This window comes from Strongylocentrotus purpuratus, unplaced genomic scaffold (genome assembly GCF_000002235.5).
Source record: "Strongylocentrotus purpuratus isolate Spur 01 unplaced genomic scaffold, Spur_5.0 spur5_scaffold_16, whole genome shotgun sequence".
NCBI lineage: Eukaryota > Metazoa > Echinodermata > Echinoidea > Camarodonta > Strongylocentrotidae > Strongylocentrotus > Strongylocentrotus purpuratus.
In genome coordinates, this window is record NW_022145601.1 from 34,933,738 (window position 1) to 34,953,325 (window position 19,588).

General features: G+C 35.2%; 1 protein-coding gene across 2 annotated transcripts in view; it reads right to left on the minus strand.

Annotated features, from left to right (window-relative positions):
• Positions 1–2,643: 2,643 nt before the first annotated feature.
• Positions 2,644–19,588, minus strand: part of LOC100890119 (F-box only protein 42) — a 40,995-nt gene continuing 24,050 nt past the window's right edge. For both annotated transcript variants that reach the window (XM_030987355.1, XM_030987354.1), the window contains exons 6-7: positions 9,504–9,632; positions 2,644–8,123 (exon numbers count right to left, since the gene is read on the minus strand). In XM_030987355.1, coding sequence (XP_030843215.1) covers positions 7,305–8,123; positions 9,504–9,632 — 948 coding nt within the window. In that variant the 3' untranslated portion in view covers positions 2,644–7,304. The remainder of the gene's footprint in view (positions 8,124–9,503; positions 9,633–19,588) is intronic.

A 19,588-nucleotide genomic window follows, 5' to 3' on the forward strand; every position in this document is an offset into this window, starting at 1 on the left:
TTGAAGGTGGACATTTAGTAGTACAGAGCAAATGGGAGGAAACCTGATTGATCGCAACTTTACAAATGTGTAACTTTCTTATTTTTAATCAAATTTTGCTCGAACTGCACTGACCTGTTCCTATCATTTTTCTGCTTCTATGTAAACCCACTTAATATCAGAGTAGAATTAGATCTCAGTGCAACATGTTTGGGATATCTTTTATGAGGATTTCATCAAACAGGACTCGTGTACATGTATGACTATAATACATAAATTCCATAGAGATGATATCATGATATGAGGATCTAGATACAAAGGGGAAGTATATAGTATGGAAGCTTGCTATTAAACACACAGTGAAAGGGATAGCTGATATTTAGTGCATCACTCTTAACTGTAATTTCTTGATTAAGTAAGATACTTTCATGCATTTTTGTTCACATGTTCACATCCCTTATTGATTAGAAAAAAAGCATTCCTCTCATTTTTTTTTTGAATTTTTGAAGGCATTCTCAAATATGTATAATCAATGGCCATTCTCATATCCTGTTTTGTTGAATGATGCAGTACTGTACTGTACTATGGACATACTAAGTGAATATCCAGTAAATGTATGCATGAAACAGATGGTCATCTGACTAACAAGCATTTCCTGGTATACCAGTGTTTATTTATACAAGTAACTACAGTTTGAAGGGGAAGTCCACCCTATTAAGTTGGTTTCAGTAGAAGTAGGTCACTGAAAGTTCGAGCAGAACTGATTAAAAATAAGAAAGTTATAAGTACCGTATATGAAGATGCGATCAATCACACACAAATTGGCAAATCTGTGATATACATCATTACCTTGCAAGGTCCCCGGCCTCCCATTTGCCCCAAACAAAAAACACTTCAAAAATGTATATTTTCAAACATACATTCACCCTTAATATAATTTTTGCAAATATGTTTTTTTATAAAAAAAACCTATGAATTAAGTCTTTTACCCTCATCAAAAACTAAAACAGAAAGTTCATACAATTTTCTGTACAAAGCAAATTTGTTGCCAATTTGTGTTTCATTGATGAGAACATTCATTACTTTCCTATTTTTAATCGAATTTCGCTAAAATTGTCACTAATTTGTTATCTCTCATTTTACTGCTTTTATTTTAACCATGATAATATCTGGTGGACTTCCCCCTTAACCCTATATTAACTGGGCTATTTCAGACCAGGTTTTTACTGGGGGGGGGGGTCAATTTGACCCCCCCCCTAAGATCTCGGCCGTTTCACCGCCGATCGCCGCGAAAATTTGCACGCATGTCAATTGAAGTGTACAGAATACTATGGTAATTTCAATTTTCTGAAAAATTCACTAATTTGCATATTTATGGTAATTTATGCAAGTAAAGTCATAAAAATCACATTTTTACCCATAAATCATATATTATTCATATTTAAGCATTCTTTTTCACTACATATATTCATTAGACCATTATGAATAATAATACGACAACAAAATTTGGAAGAGCCAGCTTATTCCTTATGTTATCCCTTGTTTTGATAATTTCTTATGTATTTCTTTGTTTTTTTAACTTATGTATTTCATTGTTTTTGTTGTTTTATTTCATTTCTTACTACAATTCAACTATAATGACTCCCAAAACAACCACCTAAACTTTAAACAAGACCCAATAACTCATGTTTGATCTGTTTTTTAGGAAAAATGACTTTTACATATGTTTTGTACACAAATCACGAAAATGAGCGATTTTTGGGCTGACATGCAAAGACAAAAGGTCATGTGACCTTGTAACCGTAGGTCCGATTTTCGAAAAAATCGTTTTAAAAGATGCGTAAGACTCGAAAGTAAAAAGTCATGAAAGGAAAATTTCATATCTGCCGCGGTTTCGGAGTAGACGCGAAATTTCTACAGGGGGGGGTCAAATTGACCCCCCCCCCAGTTAACATAGGGTTAAAAGATTTATGAATAAGTGTACATCTTTAATGTTACATACATGTAGCATTGGAATTCCTTACTCTGTGCTGGCCAATAATTATACTTTAAAAAAGACATACATGTACAGTCTATAATATTATGGGAGAGGGGGGGGGGCAGATTTGTCATTGTCTCAATTTGGTTCTGATGATGAATGGTGATGGTTCTGATAATGGTTCTGATGATGATAATGGTTCTGATAATGGTTCTGATGATGCTGATGATGATGATTATCGTTCTGATGATGAATGATGATGGTTCTGATGATGATGATGGTTCTGATGATGATGATGGTTCTGATGATGAATGATGATGGTTCTGATGATGAATGATGATGGTTCTGATGATGAATGGTGATGGTTCTGATAATGGTTCTGATAATGGTTCTGATGATGATAATGGTTCTGATAATGGTTCTGATAATGGTTCTGATGATGCTGCTGATGATGATGATGGTTCTGATAATGGTTCTGATGATGATGATGATGGTTCTGATGATGAATGGTGGTGGGTATTGTGATATTGATACTGATGAATAATAATGATTACCCATAGTTCCAGTTCCATAGATGTTCAAGGTGTTTGGCCACCTAAACCTTATTTACATGTACCCCAATCTAACCAAAGGTCAAAGCTACAATGTACATATTGACAACACACAAGAAAAGTTCCACAACCGAATTCTCTTCTTGAAATGGGACTAAGTCCTGGTACAATATTTTATTTAATGTTTAACCACCAAATTTGCACCAGGAGAATCTTTCCTTTCACCTGCATGCATGTGAAAATGTTCAAATACATCTGCGTGCCATGTAAATTACTTAAAATATTACTGAGACACTCTACAAAGTGGGGTTCAAAGCAAGTTCATATTATGTTACATTTAGAAATTTTAATGAAAACAGCACTTTTACAAGAATAATAATTCACTTTACAGTGTGAATGTACTATAATACACAAGATCTACGTTGACATTTGAGTATATGAAGTTGAGATACATAATTTTTTTACACATTTTGTTGAAATTATTTTAAAATTTCTTCAATCTGAATAAAACAATGCTACTGGATTGCCTATTTGAATGCATTAACACCATCTAATCTTTGACTTTATGCATTGAAATACATTGCAATATATCTTACAATATGAAACATACTTATTTGCATGTATTTAGTAAAGTAAATATATATTTTTTGTTTCAGTAACAAATCCATCAGGCATGTTATACATTGCATTTTTTTCTTCAATAGATTGCAAAATGTTTGAAAAGGAACATTTCAAACTGGTAGCTGTGTATTCTTCTCAAATATAAACCTGGTGTTGGGTTTAAGCTTTTAGTTAAAATTATGGTTTGATTTATAAAGGAAATTAGACCGAAGTCTATGTAATCTTAAACTCGGGTTGGGTTAAATTGAATTAGTAGAATACAGACTTTTGTGTGACACATGCTATGGCCCCAACCCCGGAAGCGAAAATATATATATATATATATATATATATATATATATGTATGTATATATATATATATATATATATAAGAAGACTTGTTTTATTTCACATCTGTACAAAGAGATTGTCTTTGAGTTTCACTTTACATTGTGGTATTAATGTGTTACTACCAGCAAGAAAACTTATCTCTGTCTTGTTTTGATGGGTTGATATAGCATAATAATGCAACTCGATTCGCTCTATTATCAGCAATTCAGCATTTTATTTTACATTCTCCTAACAATGTATAGCTGTAATCTACTTCTTAGAATTCAAAATATTTAATGTAAAAATACAACAAAATATAGATGGTTTGCTCAAATGAAAAGCTGTTCAATGGTTAATACCCTTGGCAAGACAAAGCAACCACAACCCAATACACTGTAAGACTGATTTAGAAAGAAAAAACACGAGTTTGAACATTTCTTTTTTGCTTAAATCCATCTTAACGGCAATGCCCTACCCCCCCCCCCCCCCACTCCTCCAAAGCCGTCAAAATAATAATAACACATTGAAAGAGGTACATAATTATACTTAAAAAATAAATAACAAAATACTGAGAAGACCAATTATAATGAAATGACTGTTTATATATATATATATATTCTCTGTGTTTGTGAAACTTGAATGATTTTCAAATACTGATATTCTGTACAAGTAATCTGGACTATACTTGTGCTTTAATACATGCAATATCTATTGTGCATGAAGTGTTTGTATGAAGTGTTTGTATTAAGAGTCTATACATTACATTTCATCAGCAAAAAGACATATTTCTATGACCAAAAGAAATTTCAAAAAGGCATAGTTTGCTAAATCAGCTTGGTACTTGATTGGAATACACACATTTCCATGAGCCATTGTCAATCTGTGTCAGACTCATTCTTGATTATGAGCAAACTTCATTATTTACTCCACTTTTATATGGTTTCTATGGTGCATTACAGATTCAGTGAGTGCTTACATGTATAATATTAACATTTCTGTAGCTCCTATCAATTGCACAATAGTGGTTATAACTAAATCTACATGTTTTCAACATAATATGCACACTACAAGCTTGTCAAATTCCAGTTAGGCTCATAACAAATGTATTAGCACATGCAGGTTATTATAATCGCATACTTGAGTAATCAGAGTATGTTAGACAAAACTTCATATCATTATCAATATCATCACCATTAGAACACAGTTGTCATAAAACCAATATTGATTTGAATCTACCGGTATGCTACATGTATGTGTAAACCGGTCAAGTCACAAAATACAGGCATGTAACTTCTGAAAACCATTGGACACAACATTCTCAGATTAGGTACATTATCATCAAAGTAATTACAGATCAAGTCATACTTGTAAAGGGATCGAAACAAGATGTAATCTTATAAATGAAATAGAACACAACCAGGATGTTTATATTGACAGATCACAAGACGGATCGAGATAAAGACAGAGTCGTAGAGAAACCAAAATAAAAAAAAGACAGAGGGACTGTAATTATATGCACAAATCAGAATTATCAAAAAGAAAGAAAGGTTTTCAAAGACAAATGATAAAAGCATGATAAAGAGAGAGGAAAAGAAGAACAAGAACATAACAAAGAAGAAAGAAAAGGTGATTGAGAGGCTGTGAGAAAAGGAAACCAAATTAATACCATTATTTTCAATCTTGAGGGTAAAAGCAAGGTCCTATTACGAGTTTGCATCCTTAATGCACAGATCAATATCATCATATGGCACAGATTTAATGACCCCTAAACCCTTCAATGTTTAACCCCTTCAGAACCACAAAAAAGATCACATACCGGTACATGCTTCTAAGCTACTGGAAACAAAAATAATCTCTAGAAGCAGTAATAGCTTTCCATTCAATACAAGAGGATGCATTCATCCCAACAAGGAGGGTAATTTTAGATTCAAATAGTTTTATATCGAGGGTGTCATGGCGACAGCTAATAAAAGGCTTTATTTCTTTTCAAAGTCTTTCTTAAAGTATTACGACTTTAAATGATGGTCTTTCATGATGATGAACATGATCCACAGCCCCTGTGCTGTATTTCTATCATAGAAGCTAATGCACACAATGTAAGCATTACATTAGACAAGTAACAGAACTGACTATACATGTACATGTATACTAGTTTGTGTGTGTGTGTGTGTGTGTGGATAATTACAAGTGGTATCTAATGAGTAACAATCATTAATGGTTTCTGTATAGTTGCAAAAAAGATGAGAATGGTGACTCAGCCCGTGATAAACCATGCCGTATCCTCATAATTATAAACATTATTGTTAATATCTGGATTTCAAACGTCCTACAGAATAGCTGCACAAAAGATAAAAAGTAGAAAACACATATCCCAAACTTACAGTCAGGTACTGAAGCAAAGCTAGGTCACTAACATTACATCTGAATGCATGAAACTCTCTAGATATCAATAAACTGTTTATAGAATAAATGATTCTGGCATTATTTCAACATACATTCTTGAGATATTTCCTTGATATACAGCGTGAGCATGTGACTAGAGAACATTAATCAAGCAAGCATTGACAGTTAGCTGTTCAACATGGTTGGTTCCATGTTCTTACTGAGTGAGTGAATCAAATTTTCTCTTCTGTACATACTGGCTTTTTGACCCTTATAGCTTTCAGCCTTTTAATTTGATAGTCAAGTCACCTTAACATGTTTTACTTTTAATGAAATCGTATCAATATCACTTCTTCCTTCCAACAATGAGCATTCTAGAAATATTGATTACTGATTTAACAGAAGACGTCCGGAGGTAAAGTTACCCGATAATTAATTTACAATGGAATCAAATCTGTATTGAAAGCCAAAAAGCGTGTAGGGCATACGTATTCATCTGCAGAGCCAAGGAATTATGATGTATTAAAATGTCATAATGTGTTCATCGTTAACAATGATGATATGAGAAAGCCTTTCAGCGTTTTCTTGCATGGCTCAACAGTTCTACTTCCAGTGCCACAGACATTGCAAATGTACATCAATAGAAACATCAATAATACTTCAAGAATTGGCTGATTTTCCTCTGACTTATTATGTATTGTGTGTATTAAATCTATTCACTCAATAATATTATTATCATTAAATAACAATAGTTGGTTCTTACATTGAGCTTTTCAGGACCGCACGCCCTCCCAAGCGTTTTACAGATATATACTGTATTATTACCCTGGTCATCGGATTCAGGCTTTCCCGGACACAATGTATTGACATTCTCCACTCACCGGGGAGCATTCCAGCCAGGCGTCATTTTTACAAGCGCACACTTGCTAATCTAAGCACATTAGCTTTTGCATCCTGCCTACCGAGTACCCATTCAACACTCGGGTGGAGAGTGGCAAATGTAGATCAATGTCTTGCCAAAGGACATTGGTGCCTTTGGCATTAAATTCTACTGAAGCCTACATATCTCAGAACATGCATCCTAACCAGGTACATGTAATGCTTAAATAAATCATGGTTATATCTGACAAAAAATATTGATATCCTGTGCATTTGTGCATTCAATAAACACACATGTAACTTAATACATGTGTTAATTTCTGAAGAGGGCCATACTGATAATGCACATGTAGGCTACAGGTGTACATCGGCTCCCAGCACTAAATTCTGATCCTACAGAGTTGGTTTGACCTTCAGAGATTACCTGAAGATTAGTCATCAAAATACATTAAAGTGAATCTACTTTCCATCAATATTCAATTAGATTCAATGGGTTCATATGTTTATGCCTATTTATAACTACAAATATGAAGGCATGATCGAGCTACAAAGAGCTAGGTCAAAGTCCAGTAGCCAGGAAGGGAAATCTTTGATTGCAAGGATGACTAGAAAGAGAAATAGATCTTATTGACTGCTTTATAATCCCAAGAGGCACTAGAACCTCTTCCTCTCAATAAACTTTGACTGCGATTCTCCACAAGTCCACCAAACATAACCAGTTCACCTCTAGCTGCAGTAAGTGAAGCCATGATGGTAGATTCAGATGGTGGACCATGCTGACTAGGAACCACACCTGATATTGGTCTTTCATGGAAATCTGGATGTGTAGAATCAGGAACAGGAAGCCAGCTGACTTGTCCTTGAGTTGTAGCTTGACTGATGTCTAGCACATAAAGCTGTAAGGTAGACCTCTTAGGCTGTGGTCCTGATGTGGGCCATGGATACGGACTAGCCTGTGCTTCAGGTCTACATTTACACTTCAACAGCGTCAAACAAGCCATGTCTGATGTGCTCTCCGTTAACGTTGCATCAAATAATGTCACACTTTTTGTAAGTCCTTTCAATCCATTAATGACCTTAACTTTAGGCCTGGCACCACCATGGTATTTAGGTTTCACACTGTCTGCTGAAGCATCTCTAGCATTACTGTTCACTTCACAATTACTACATCCGTTCATACTGTCCTTAATACCTGACACAGCAGCTCGTCCTGAACCACCAGATCCATCACCACGACGAAATAAACTCTGAAGATTGTTCTGACCACGCTGTGAACTTTGACCTTGGTCTCTGCCGCTCATATGGGTCTGTTTTGTATGCGGTCTGGTGGGGGACGGTGTGTTGGCCACATGGTTGCGCTTGCGATTTAATCCATAGGGTTTATGATGCCTGGGAGTGGAGTAGATTAGTACTGTGTCTCCAACCTGTCGGAATAGAAAAATTGATATTTCCTAAGTCATTATCTTACATCTTCATTATAAATAAAGTGTCATGATCATCATCATTATCCAGAGCTGCCAACCTTGTGCGACCAAAAAAAGGAATCATGATGGCAAAAAAAAGGAATTCAAGCAAAAAAAGGAATTCAACCAAAAAAAGGAATTCATGAAATTGAAACTTACAACCACGCGCGACAAACTTCCAATGCAGACATGTTCATTCATCATGCTGTTTTTTTCCATACTAGCAGGTATTTTTTTGGCATTATCGGCATTTCATTCTTTTTGAGAATATTTTTCTCTTCAAGTATGTTTTAAAATTAGTTTTCTATTGAATTTGTGATCAAATCACCATTTTAGGGCAGTTGTTTAACATGCGGTATGTTAAAAAAAAAAAAAAATTAAAAAGTATTTTATGAAGAAAAAATGTAGTACAGTAATTTTGAGGAAAAAACAGAGTAATTCCGGCAAAAACGGAATGGTTGGCAGCTCTGATTTTCCATTACAGTCCAAATCATGGGATTAAAGACCCAGATTTTATTGTTTTTCCGCGTTCTGTTAATATACTATCAACAAGGTCGCCATTATAACCAACACCTACATTACTGCAACAATTGTCCCAACCATTGTCACCTTTAACTCGCATACATGTATTAATTAGTAGAGGTGTTGCGGTCTAGCGGATACGTTACTGGACTGTGGATCACATGGTTTGTGGTTGGCGTCTTGCCGCGACACTAATGTCCTTTGGCAAGACATGAATCTATGTTTGCCACTCTCCACCCAGGTAAAGTAAATGGGTACCCAGTAGGAAGAAATTCTGCCAATGCTTTTAATAGCCCCTTATTATTGCAGCTCAGCTACAGCCAGGGTAATAATGTGATATCTTGTATTAAGCGCATTAGAGTATATTCATATAGAAGCTGCGCTATATAAATAGGCCTATTATTATATATTACCAGATCCACTCTCTATAATACCATAAACACTGTCATCCTAATCATCATTATCATCCATCATCATCACTACCACCATTACAATCTGATTATCATCCATCATCATCACTACCACCATTACAATCTGATTATCATCCATCATCATCACTACCACCATTACAATCTGATTATCATCCATCATCATCACTACCTGGCCCCATTACAATCTGATTATCATTCATCATCATCACTACCACCATTACAATCTGATTATCATCCATCATCATCACTACCACCATTACAATCTGATTATCATCCATCATCATCACTACCACCATTACAATCTGATTATCATTCATTGCCATCACCTACATACATACATCCATCACTACTCTTTCTATATCCGACCGACATAGTAGTCTGATCTTACCTTGCAAGCTGGATGTTGCCATATTTGTGGTGCTGCAAACTCTTCATTACAGACTCTCATCTCTTGCCATTTCCACTTAGGACCACTCATATCAAGAAGCCAAGCATCGGATAAGATCTCTAAAGGAGCCTGCAGAATTACAACAAAACAAAATACAATGGCATTGTGGTTTAATGGCATGATTCTCCTTTGGCACTTATGCATGATTTTAGACAAGATTGAATTGGATTCATTAATATTCAAACCATTTTCCTATAATGGTATTTCATGTTTGAAGACCACTATATACTGAAGAATGGATCCTTTTATATACAAGACATTCACAACATGCAGCAACAGAGAGACATTCATTTTGAATCAATTTGATAACTTTCACATGCAGTGCTTTTCACTGATTTAAGAATTCTAGATTACTTGACATTTAAAGATATTAACATTTATTGCATCATGTAGGTAGTCAAAAGGTACACACAAATTCAAGAAGAACTCAAATTAAAAAATCAAACACCCTATCAAAAGATCTACAATTCTGTGAGAGTAATCCCTACAGTGATGGATTAATCTTTGCTTTTTAGACTTTTAGACTCTTCTTCTTGCCTCTTCTGTGTATATGCAGCCATGTAACTCGTACCATCTCATTTTTCTCTGCTTTGTTTCTGATTTTGTTGTTTAACAATCCATTTATAGAATGATATTTTGAAGCTGAAGAAATTCATTCTTCTGACTGTTACATGACTTCTGCATTTTATATGTTTTTATTGAGCTGTGTCTGTGTCTAGCCCCATTATTACCTTCCATCATACACACTGAATGCATGCTGTTTATTACTACATTCTATAAATCTTTTCTTAGATCGAAAGCTGTCAGGTATATTTTGCAAATACTGTATGTATCCCTCGATTTGCCATGGATGGTGTTATTAATATCTTGCTAGAGGAAATAAAGAATGGCTCTCTGTAAATATCTCCTGTATAATTTTGAGGTCGAGTCTCGAGCTGATGAAGACGTGATTTGTAACTTCAGGCTTATTTCCCAAATCAGAAACAGCAGGCTATTTGGCAATCTTGAGCTGATGAAGACATACTGTTAACCTTTCTACAGGCCCATTTCCTGGTATGCCACCATTTGCCAATCGGCACACGTATATTGCCAACCATTTACAGTAGGATTTGCGGTTGAACTGCAAACATTACTACTACCCCCCCCCCCCCCGCACCTCTCTTCTGTTTTGTTTTCCTATTCTTTTTTTTTTTGGGGGGGGGGGTCTTGCATACAAGTGGTGTACAGCGATGTGATAGGAAATATGAAATTACTTTGTTTTAGACATGTATAGACAATGTAGGTATAAATGCAAGTCATGTGTGTTAGGAGTTCAACTACATGTACATACCGGTACATAAACAAATGCATTTTTTTGCAATCTTTGAATTAAATTGCACTCAATGCACTGCATGTACATACATGTACAAAGAATGAGAACTACATACCGGTACATGTACATGTCATGCTGTACTACAAAATAGAGTCCTGCAGCTTTTTATTCGCAAAGCACTCAGCGTAGTTGTCGTAAATACATATTTAAAGGACCAAAGGAATTCCAAGATCCATTTTATACAGGGTTAGATTATATAGCTTTATGTACATAGCAAAGTGCACTACTGACTGCTCATATACCAAATACATTTTAACACAGATCCTAAGTTACAATGTACTTCTCCATAGGGTTTGTTGGTAAACTCAATTTACTGAAGTAAACTCAATTTACTGAAGTAACCTACCTCTACAAGACACATTACAGAGACTGAAATTATCCTGCATCAATGTAGAAATAATAATTGAAACACTGAATACCAATTTACCCATTAAATACATTTTGAGGAATTGAAAATATTGTAGTGGGCACTCATGATTGGCTTCTTCTGCCAAACACAATCTGCCCATGTTGGATTGATTTTTGGGTTAAATTCTTTCCTATCTTACTATCTCATCTAGTCTTGTCTCTTAATTCACATGATTGTCTTCTCAAGGAGAGGTCTTTTCTTCTTTCAGAAAGATCTCTGTCTGCATAATTTCCTGTCCTACAAGGACATACAGTACATGCACTCTGATGGAACAAAATATGGAAAAGGCTTGTAAAAGTAAGATGAGACAGAGATAGAGAGATAGAGAGATAGAGAGAGAGAGAGTTGGGAGCTTCAGAGATATCATGTTACACAGAGATATTCATTATGCTGAGAGGAGAGAGAGAGAGATGCAGACAGACAGACAGATAGAGAAATGATAAATGAAAAAAAAAAAAAAAAAAGATTAAGAGAGAAGAGTTTCACATTACATAGGGCTCTCTCCAATATCTCAAGAGTACTTGACAACCAGAATAGTTGATCAAATCAGACTTCATATCTTACTAATATCAATAGTAAATATCCAACAGAGAGAAGACAGTATATACAGATCTTAATATTTATACCTACCAAAAGAGGGATGGAGCAAAAGAGATGGCTTTGGCACAAAATACCCAAATTAATTATTTAGATATATTATATTGGCAAAAAAACCCTCATACATGTAAGTACAATCTTTAAAGGTACTTTGTCCCATTTGCAGGCCAAAAAAATGAAAAGGTTAAATTCCAATGGCATTTGAAAGATAATACTAATTTAGAACTCCCCTTAAAAACAGGGGGCTTGAGAATGTCTTTAAGTGGGAAAATAACGACTATTAGTTACCAAATTGACTTAGGAGCTATAGAGCCAATAAGTAATAGTCTTGATTTTCAGACCATTGCACCGCATGGTCGTACGTTTTATGCTGCGCAAAGATTCAATCAGTTTAATTTTGGCCATTACAAGAAGTAGGTTATTGATGTAGACAAATCCTTTACATCTCATTATGTTATTACCAAAGAAGAAAAAAGCCAGTCACTCACTCAATACTGACAATAGTGTCTGACAGTGAAGTCTAGCAAGTAAACAGGTTTCCTTGCATAATTTGAATATTAGGACACTGCTAAAGTTTAAATTTCACAGATAGGACATACATGACATATTCATAATTCCTGCAAAGTTCTACAGAATTTGAGGTTGGCTGCAAAAGGGACATAGTATCTTTAAAGTAGCTGTGGTAAGATTTTGAAAAAATTATTTATTTTCATTATTGCAAAGGTGAAACTTTGGACAATTTTATCAAATTCAATGCTTGGAAACATTTGAAGTAATGATTATGATCAATTACAAAATGCTTAAATATGGCCCCAGCATAGCACCAGAAGAGCTCTCCAAACCCTGCTGAGATGTGTGGCATCACAGGTTGGGAATGATCTGCACAAGCAGATGACATCCCATAAAGAATGAACATAATTGCAATGCTATTATTTCTCAAATTATAATGAACTTAGTGTATATAAATGTGATGGCATTTCACACCATTCAAAAAGGGATATGAAACCGACTCCGATAACTAACATCTTTTGTTTGTAAATACACAGGATAGGGGTTAATGAACAAACAAAGAAACCACACTTTCAAACTAAAAATCCCCCAAAATGATAGCATGGACGGCATTTGTTCTTTCTTGAAACGCCGAACATACAGTGGTGTATGCAGCTGAAAATACAATGGCGTCTTATTTCATTTGCAAGCGACGGATTCCTTTATTTTTTTCATCGCTGCATTTTTCATCAAAAAAATACCATCCGCGGAATTTAGAGTGAGGCAATAGATCAAACATTTAGACTGATGGTAGTGAAGTAAGAGAATTGACTGAAGAGAAGATGACAAAACAGGCGGTGAAAATGTGTGAGATGTCATGGGACATTGTCTACTTGTGCAAATCATGCCCAACCTGTGATGTCACACATCTCAGCAGTGTTCGGAGAGCTCTTCGGGTGCTATGCCGGGATGTATTTAAGCGTTTTGTAATTGATCATAATCATTACTTTGAATGTTTCCAAGCATTGAATTTTGATAAAGTTGTCCAATCAATTTTTAAAATCTTCGCACAGCTACTTTAGTCATCAATGATCATTTAATCACCATAACCAATCGTGTTTTCACTTTCATTTGATTGTTGACAAAATGCTTCATGTACATATTTTAACTCTAGTGGTGACGTCTATCAAATGAAACTGAAATTAATTCTTTAACACTTCCTGATTTCAAATACATTTAAATTTGGTGCAACACTAAGTAATCTCTTCATTTTAATGGGCAAATACTAGAGCTTTAGTGCTTTACGATAGTGTTTGACAGTTTTTGGAGACCATGAAGGTATCAAAATTATAAAATAGAAACACAAATATCACTTTACATATCAAGCATTTCAGAGATTTCAGATTTGATAAAATAAATAAGATACCGGTACGTTAAATTACAAGAGCCCTGTATCATCTGTATTAAATAAAAACTAATCGTAAAAGACTAAGTTGATGTGACCAACTCCCATATACTCAAGTTCACTACGTTTTTGCATAATCTGTTCAACTTCATATAAATATGTCAGGAAATATTTCCTTGGTGCACTAAATCTACATCTCACTTGTCATATCATTCCATTAAAAAATCACATCAAGCAGTGCCTCTCAGGCTTGAGTGAACATTTTATCCTGAATATTGCTTTGACTGATACACACTGATCCTCCTAATGCCATAAAGCTCCTTCTGACTAACTAGTAATAGTAGTAGCTGCCTGTCAATGACCACCTTCACTTCTAAATAACATAATCATGAAGGCTGCTTGCAAAGGTGGGTAAGTACCAGTAGCTCTTGCAAGTTACTAACAGCACTCTCTGGGGGGAACTGGTGGCAGTTTCACATCAGCTTGGACAAGCCAGTACAGGTGTTTTTCTCTCCTACATCATATCATCTATCAAATTGTACATTTGTAGCATATATCTTTCTTTTTTTGATATTCAGTGTGATTTGTATTATATATGTCTCCTCATTTCACACAACTACCATTTTGTAGAGTTTAAGCATTTATAACTGTGTAGTGTACCTTCTTTATATCCTTTAATTTAGTAAATAATTATACGTCATGTTTTATATTGATGTATATGATTTCTGGACCCCATGGAAGACAAGCAGTGTCGTGCCTGGCACAGTTGAATATGGGCTATCCAGCCATTTTATTAACGCTATGTATATACTTGTATATATGTTGTTTTTTAAAACAGAAAATAAATACTATACTATATTATACTATCTGACTTGTCACCCTCACCGTCACCTGAGGTCTACCTTTAAGCAGTAGTGCAATCAATGGCTGATACAGGTCTCTCAACAAGCTACTCTTCATCTAACACTCTCTAATAAATGCAATGGAATATGATGTCGTCTACCTGGTGAAAGATTCTTCTTACAATTGCATTGAAATGATTATATCTTGTCAAGCAAATCTCTGAAGCATGATTTTCTATTGCTTAAAAACCTGAAACTCAGCTGACTTCGAGTAATGTTTTTCTTCAATTCATGTTGAAACACGAGTCAACATTTTAAGTGGGTTCATATGGCTGGAGAAAAGGGTATGCATGGAGTACCTTTGAAATGAATCCTTTAAATGATCTGAGAGCAAGAAAGGCATTAAATCTATGTGAAATGTTAACTTGAGTAAATGCCCTTACTTTGATGCCTCTCTCATCCTTCATATGTCATACATTCTCAAACAAACAAATATTTAAACTAGACTAATGTGTATCACAATGATTGTCACAGTTTTTCACACTACATATTTTTCTCTTCCATTGTTTTCTTTTAATTACTACTCCAAGTGTTTTAAATTAATCAAATGTAAAGTGTAACATTGTTTTACATCTTTTGATCAATCATGTTTCTTTATCATAAATGAAGCAGCCCTATTGTACACATTGAGAAGCAAGTTATTTAAATGGCTCTTTCAATAGGTGTAAGAAATTCCTCTGCGCTGCTTTGGCCTAACAAATCCGTATAATTATATACAACGGATTCATTGGTTCATAAAGACACCAACAAATTATATGCGGCAAGAATTAACATTGAAAAATGCTTTATATTTTGGCTGTTTCTAGATAATAAGAAGCAAAAATCGCTATCCAAAACAGGATGAAACACTTTGAAAGGCATTTGCAGGCACACCTTACTTCAGTCTCTTGCGCAAAATTCATTCTTTTGTCTTGTATACTTTCTGAAACCACAGTTTCCAAGGTTTCCAAAAATAATTAATAAGTTGTGTATTTAATTCCAATATAATCCCTTTGTATTCAAGCAATGCTATAAAAGATCAATCGATAGTAATAATAATAATAACTTTCAATTAAATTAAATCGTAATAATAAATACTTAATTCTCTATGCGCTTAGCAGCTACTCAGAGATTTTTTTCCTGTATGCTAAAGTTTCAGACTTGCGACCTTTTCATGCATTTGCACCTTTAGGTCACATATCTGTTTAGAGGTAGAAACTAGGGCGTTAGTTAACTTTGTGTAAGCGTATATGATGAGTTAATACCTTTCTGGCTCCACATACATGTAGATGTTGTATAGTTCAAAATACTGCATGAGCAAGAGTATGTTGTGTAAGGTGTATCTAGAATCACAGTTATTGCCAAGTTAAGCGCTACTCATTCAGTCAACAGACCTTCATGGTTGAAACCATTCACAGTGGCAAGTCTATACATACTGCAGACCTAGAAATGTCACTCAATTATCAATGGTATATTTGGTATAGTGTATCTCTAATGAAGTCCTGCTGAAACACACATACTGTGCAATACATTAATACTCTTTTCACACTGGTTTTGCTTAACCCCGTACTTTGCTTAGCCCCGTACTATCCTTAACTCCGGACTATTTTTTTGGCTTTTCACACTCGCTGTTTTCAGTCCCGTACTAGCGCCTATTCCGGAATAAGAAAATTCCCGCTGTTCTCACTGCATTTCGTTAACCCCGGATATCGTGTATGTTATGATTGGATATACTTCGCATCTGGCCAGCTGCGATACGCTCCATTGCGTAGTACTGGACTATTTTTCGTTTCTGTTCTCATTCATTTGCTTAGCACCGCCATTGCGGGGTTAGCAGGAGTTAGCACCACAATTGCGGAGTTAGCCCTGCTATTTTGCAGGGTTAGTTAACCCCGTACTATAGGTGGGGTTAGCCAACTTTAGCCCACTTTGGTAAAAACCAGTCTGAACAGAAAGTGGAATAGGCTTAACCCGTACTATAGGTGGGGCTAAGACCCCCCCCCCCCCTTTAACCCCACCTATAGTATGGGGTTAAGCAAAATATTGCCAGTGTGAAAAGAGTATAAGAGCAATTAGGTGATCCAACAGTAGCTCCTCATCATCTTCTCTAGGCTTGATTTCATCAAAACTCAGATTTGGTTTGGACGGGGGTACGTGTGCCGCTCAAGCCTCCAAACGGTACGCCTACCAATTTGTAAGGGTAATTTGGGGGGATTTTTCTTGTAGTAAGGCCCATTTTTCATAATTTTCAGGTGTTTGCCATGCAAAAACCTGAGAGAAAAAAAAATTGGAAACTAAAAAAAAAACAGACCCAATATTAATGGTATATTTGTTAAAAATGGGACCCGTGTTTAGGGATTTTTCATGAAAATGGGACCCATTAGAGAGGCACACCCCCTGTATGTCTTCATATGTGAGTACGCCTGAAAGTAATATAACTCCTCTTTCACATTCAACATCCAAAAGATGTAATAGGCCATGCTACCAAAGAGAATTTCATACACTAATTCATGTCAGTATACTGTCTTATAAGATATCAATAATACAAGGCTTAAAAGAAAAACTTACCATATACATATTTCATTACTCTTGTTAGCTGAAATCTATACAATTGAAAAACACTAACACCAATTAAAGCTTCCCAAAGTCAAGGCATCACCATGATATCAGTTTAAAAAGAAAACATGACAATAAGGCTATTAAAAAAAGTTGCCATCCCAAAAATCGTTAAAATGTACAGTCGACTTTTTATTCTTTTTTTTTAAAACCATATTTTAGAAAAGAAATGCTTAATGAATCAAAAGATATGTACACTGTATTGAGGCATTCAAAATTGAAAAATATTAAGCCTCCATGCGCACAATATTCAGAAGAAAGCAAGTTTTGTACCACGGAATCTACTGAGATGGAATATATTCTCGTACAGATAAAAGGGAGATTTGTGCAATTTACAGACTATTGGGGATCACTTGTGAACATTTTTGATCTGCCAGACAAATAGCTCCTTTATAAACACAGCTGATATTGGTGCCCTGTCTCAACTGTATAAAATTAACATAAATCTCAAATCTCATGAGGATTCGCTCTAAGTGGATAGGGCAGCACAGTTTATCTGCTTGAGTACCAATCTCAATGGTAGTGCGAATGAATATTAGCACGCCAAGTCTCGTGGGAAAAGTGCTGGCCATATGAAGTTGTTTGGTCACAGAATTATATTAGATTTATACTCAGAACCCTCAGCAGTCTGGTCTTGAACATGCATTGGCTATTTTCAAAAGTTGAAGTTGCCATTAGGAATGACAGATGAATATATAGAGATGAAAAGGTCAGAGCAAAGGATAAGGCAGTCAGAAGGAATGGGGTTGAGGATGGGAGTGGAGAAGAAATAAGTAGTATAGAGATATCGACTGCTTCAAGGGAATGTGCAAGTTCCCGAGAGCATATAAAACAGCCAGGCCTTGAATATTAAAGCAGTCGATATGTCTTTTATATGCCGAATCGAAACAAAAATCTACCAAGAATTCTTACCTTGACCTTTTATTGAGTAAAGATTGGTAAAAACATCGCAGAAAAAATCGGAGAAACTGTCTATTTATCTTTGCTTGAAAAATGACTGAAGGTTTCAATCATTTGGGAATCGCAAACAAGCACTGTATGGTGCCCACGCTCGCACAAAAAGTATTTAACACATAAACCAATGGGGATCTGAGCACAATTGATTTATGCGGCCTGTTACCCGGGGCAACGGATATCACTCATGAACTATTGACCATTTGTTCATCTCTTTAAAAGGAATATCAGATGGCTAGATTTCTAAAGAGGTTACTTAACAATTCATTGCAGGTTGATAGACATTATAAAACATCATATTTCCCAAATATTTGCCAAATATATTTCTCTTTGTATACAGATCAATTATTTGTTTCTTATTTACATGTATGTCTATCTTTTACCCAGCTATCCATGATTGAGTACACTTCATGGAGATTCTTCAACAGTCTCATTATATGAGTTAGATATTCCGTGCCATATAAAAACAGGTCTTGAATTTGAGTTACAATGTACATTGGGTTCTTCTGGTTTGGGTTTCACTAGTTTTACCATCATTTCAAGTATTAAAGGTACATGAATAATTCTTAATGAAGGAAGTGCCTAGAAAGACAGAAATGGGGTATTTATTCATTATTTATATTCAAATGTGGAAATAGACTGACTGAATTAAAAGGCTTCAATGATGCACATTGATACAGTATTTCCCTACTGTTGTTGCTCTTCAGCAAAGAGGGCATTGATATGAATGTGAACGTGGATGCCTCCTATCCAAGATACTTGGCACCAATAAACAACCCCTGAATGACTATTATCCTATATAACCTATTCTACAGGGAGAAAACATCACTCAAGTAAATGGTAAGCCCTCTTCAACCAAATCAGCAACTAGTTCATGATTAATAAAGCATTGCAGGATTCTCTCCAGCCCAATTCCACACAAATGGAATACAAATTCATGAACAAAGACAAAAACACATGGGTTAGACTTTGGAGAAAACAATCACAACAAACAAACAAAAACAGGTGTGTACATAATAGAAACAAAACGTAGTACAGAATTACAGATTGCCAAGTGCAAAACGATTAACAATGTCACATACTTGACAATAAAGATACACAATTAACAATGACATACACACAGGGCAGACTATACAGAAGAATTTAAGTTTTGAGGGGGGAAAAAATCAAAATCACATCGGGTAACATAAAGAGTGGAAGAGTAGATAAAGATTGGTCCTCCAATGGACCCTTTGAAAAACCAAAACATTACCACTTGACAAGAGAGACAAATCCACCAGCAATACATGGATGACAAAGACA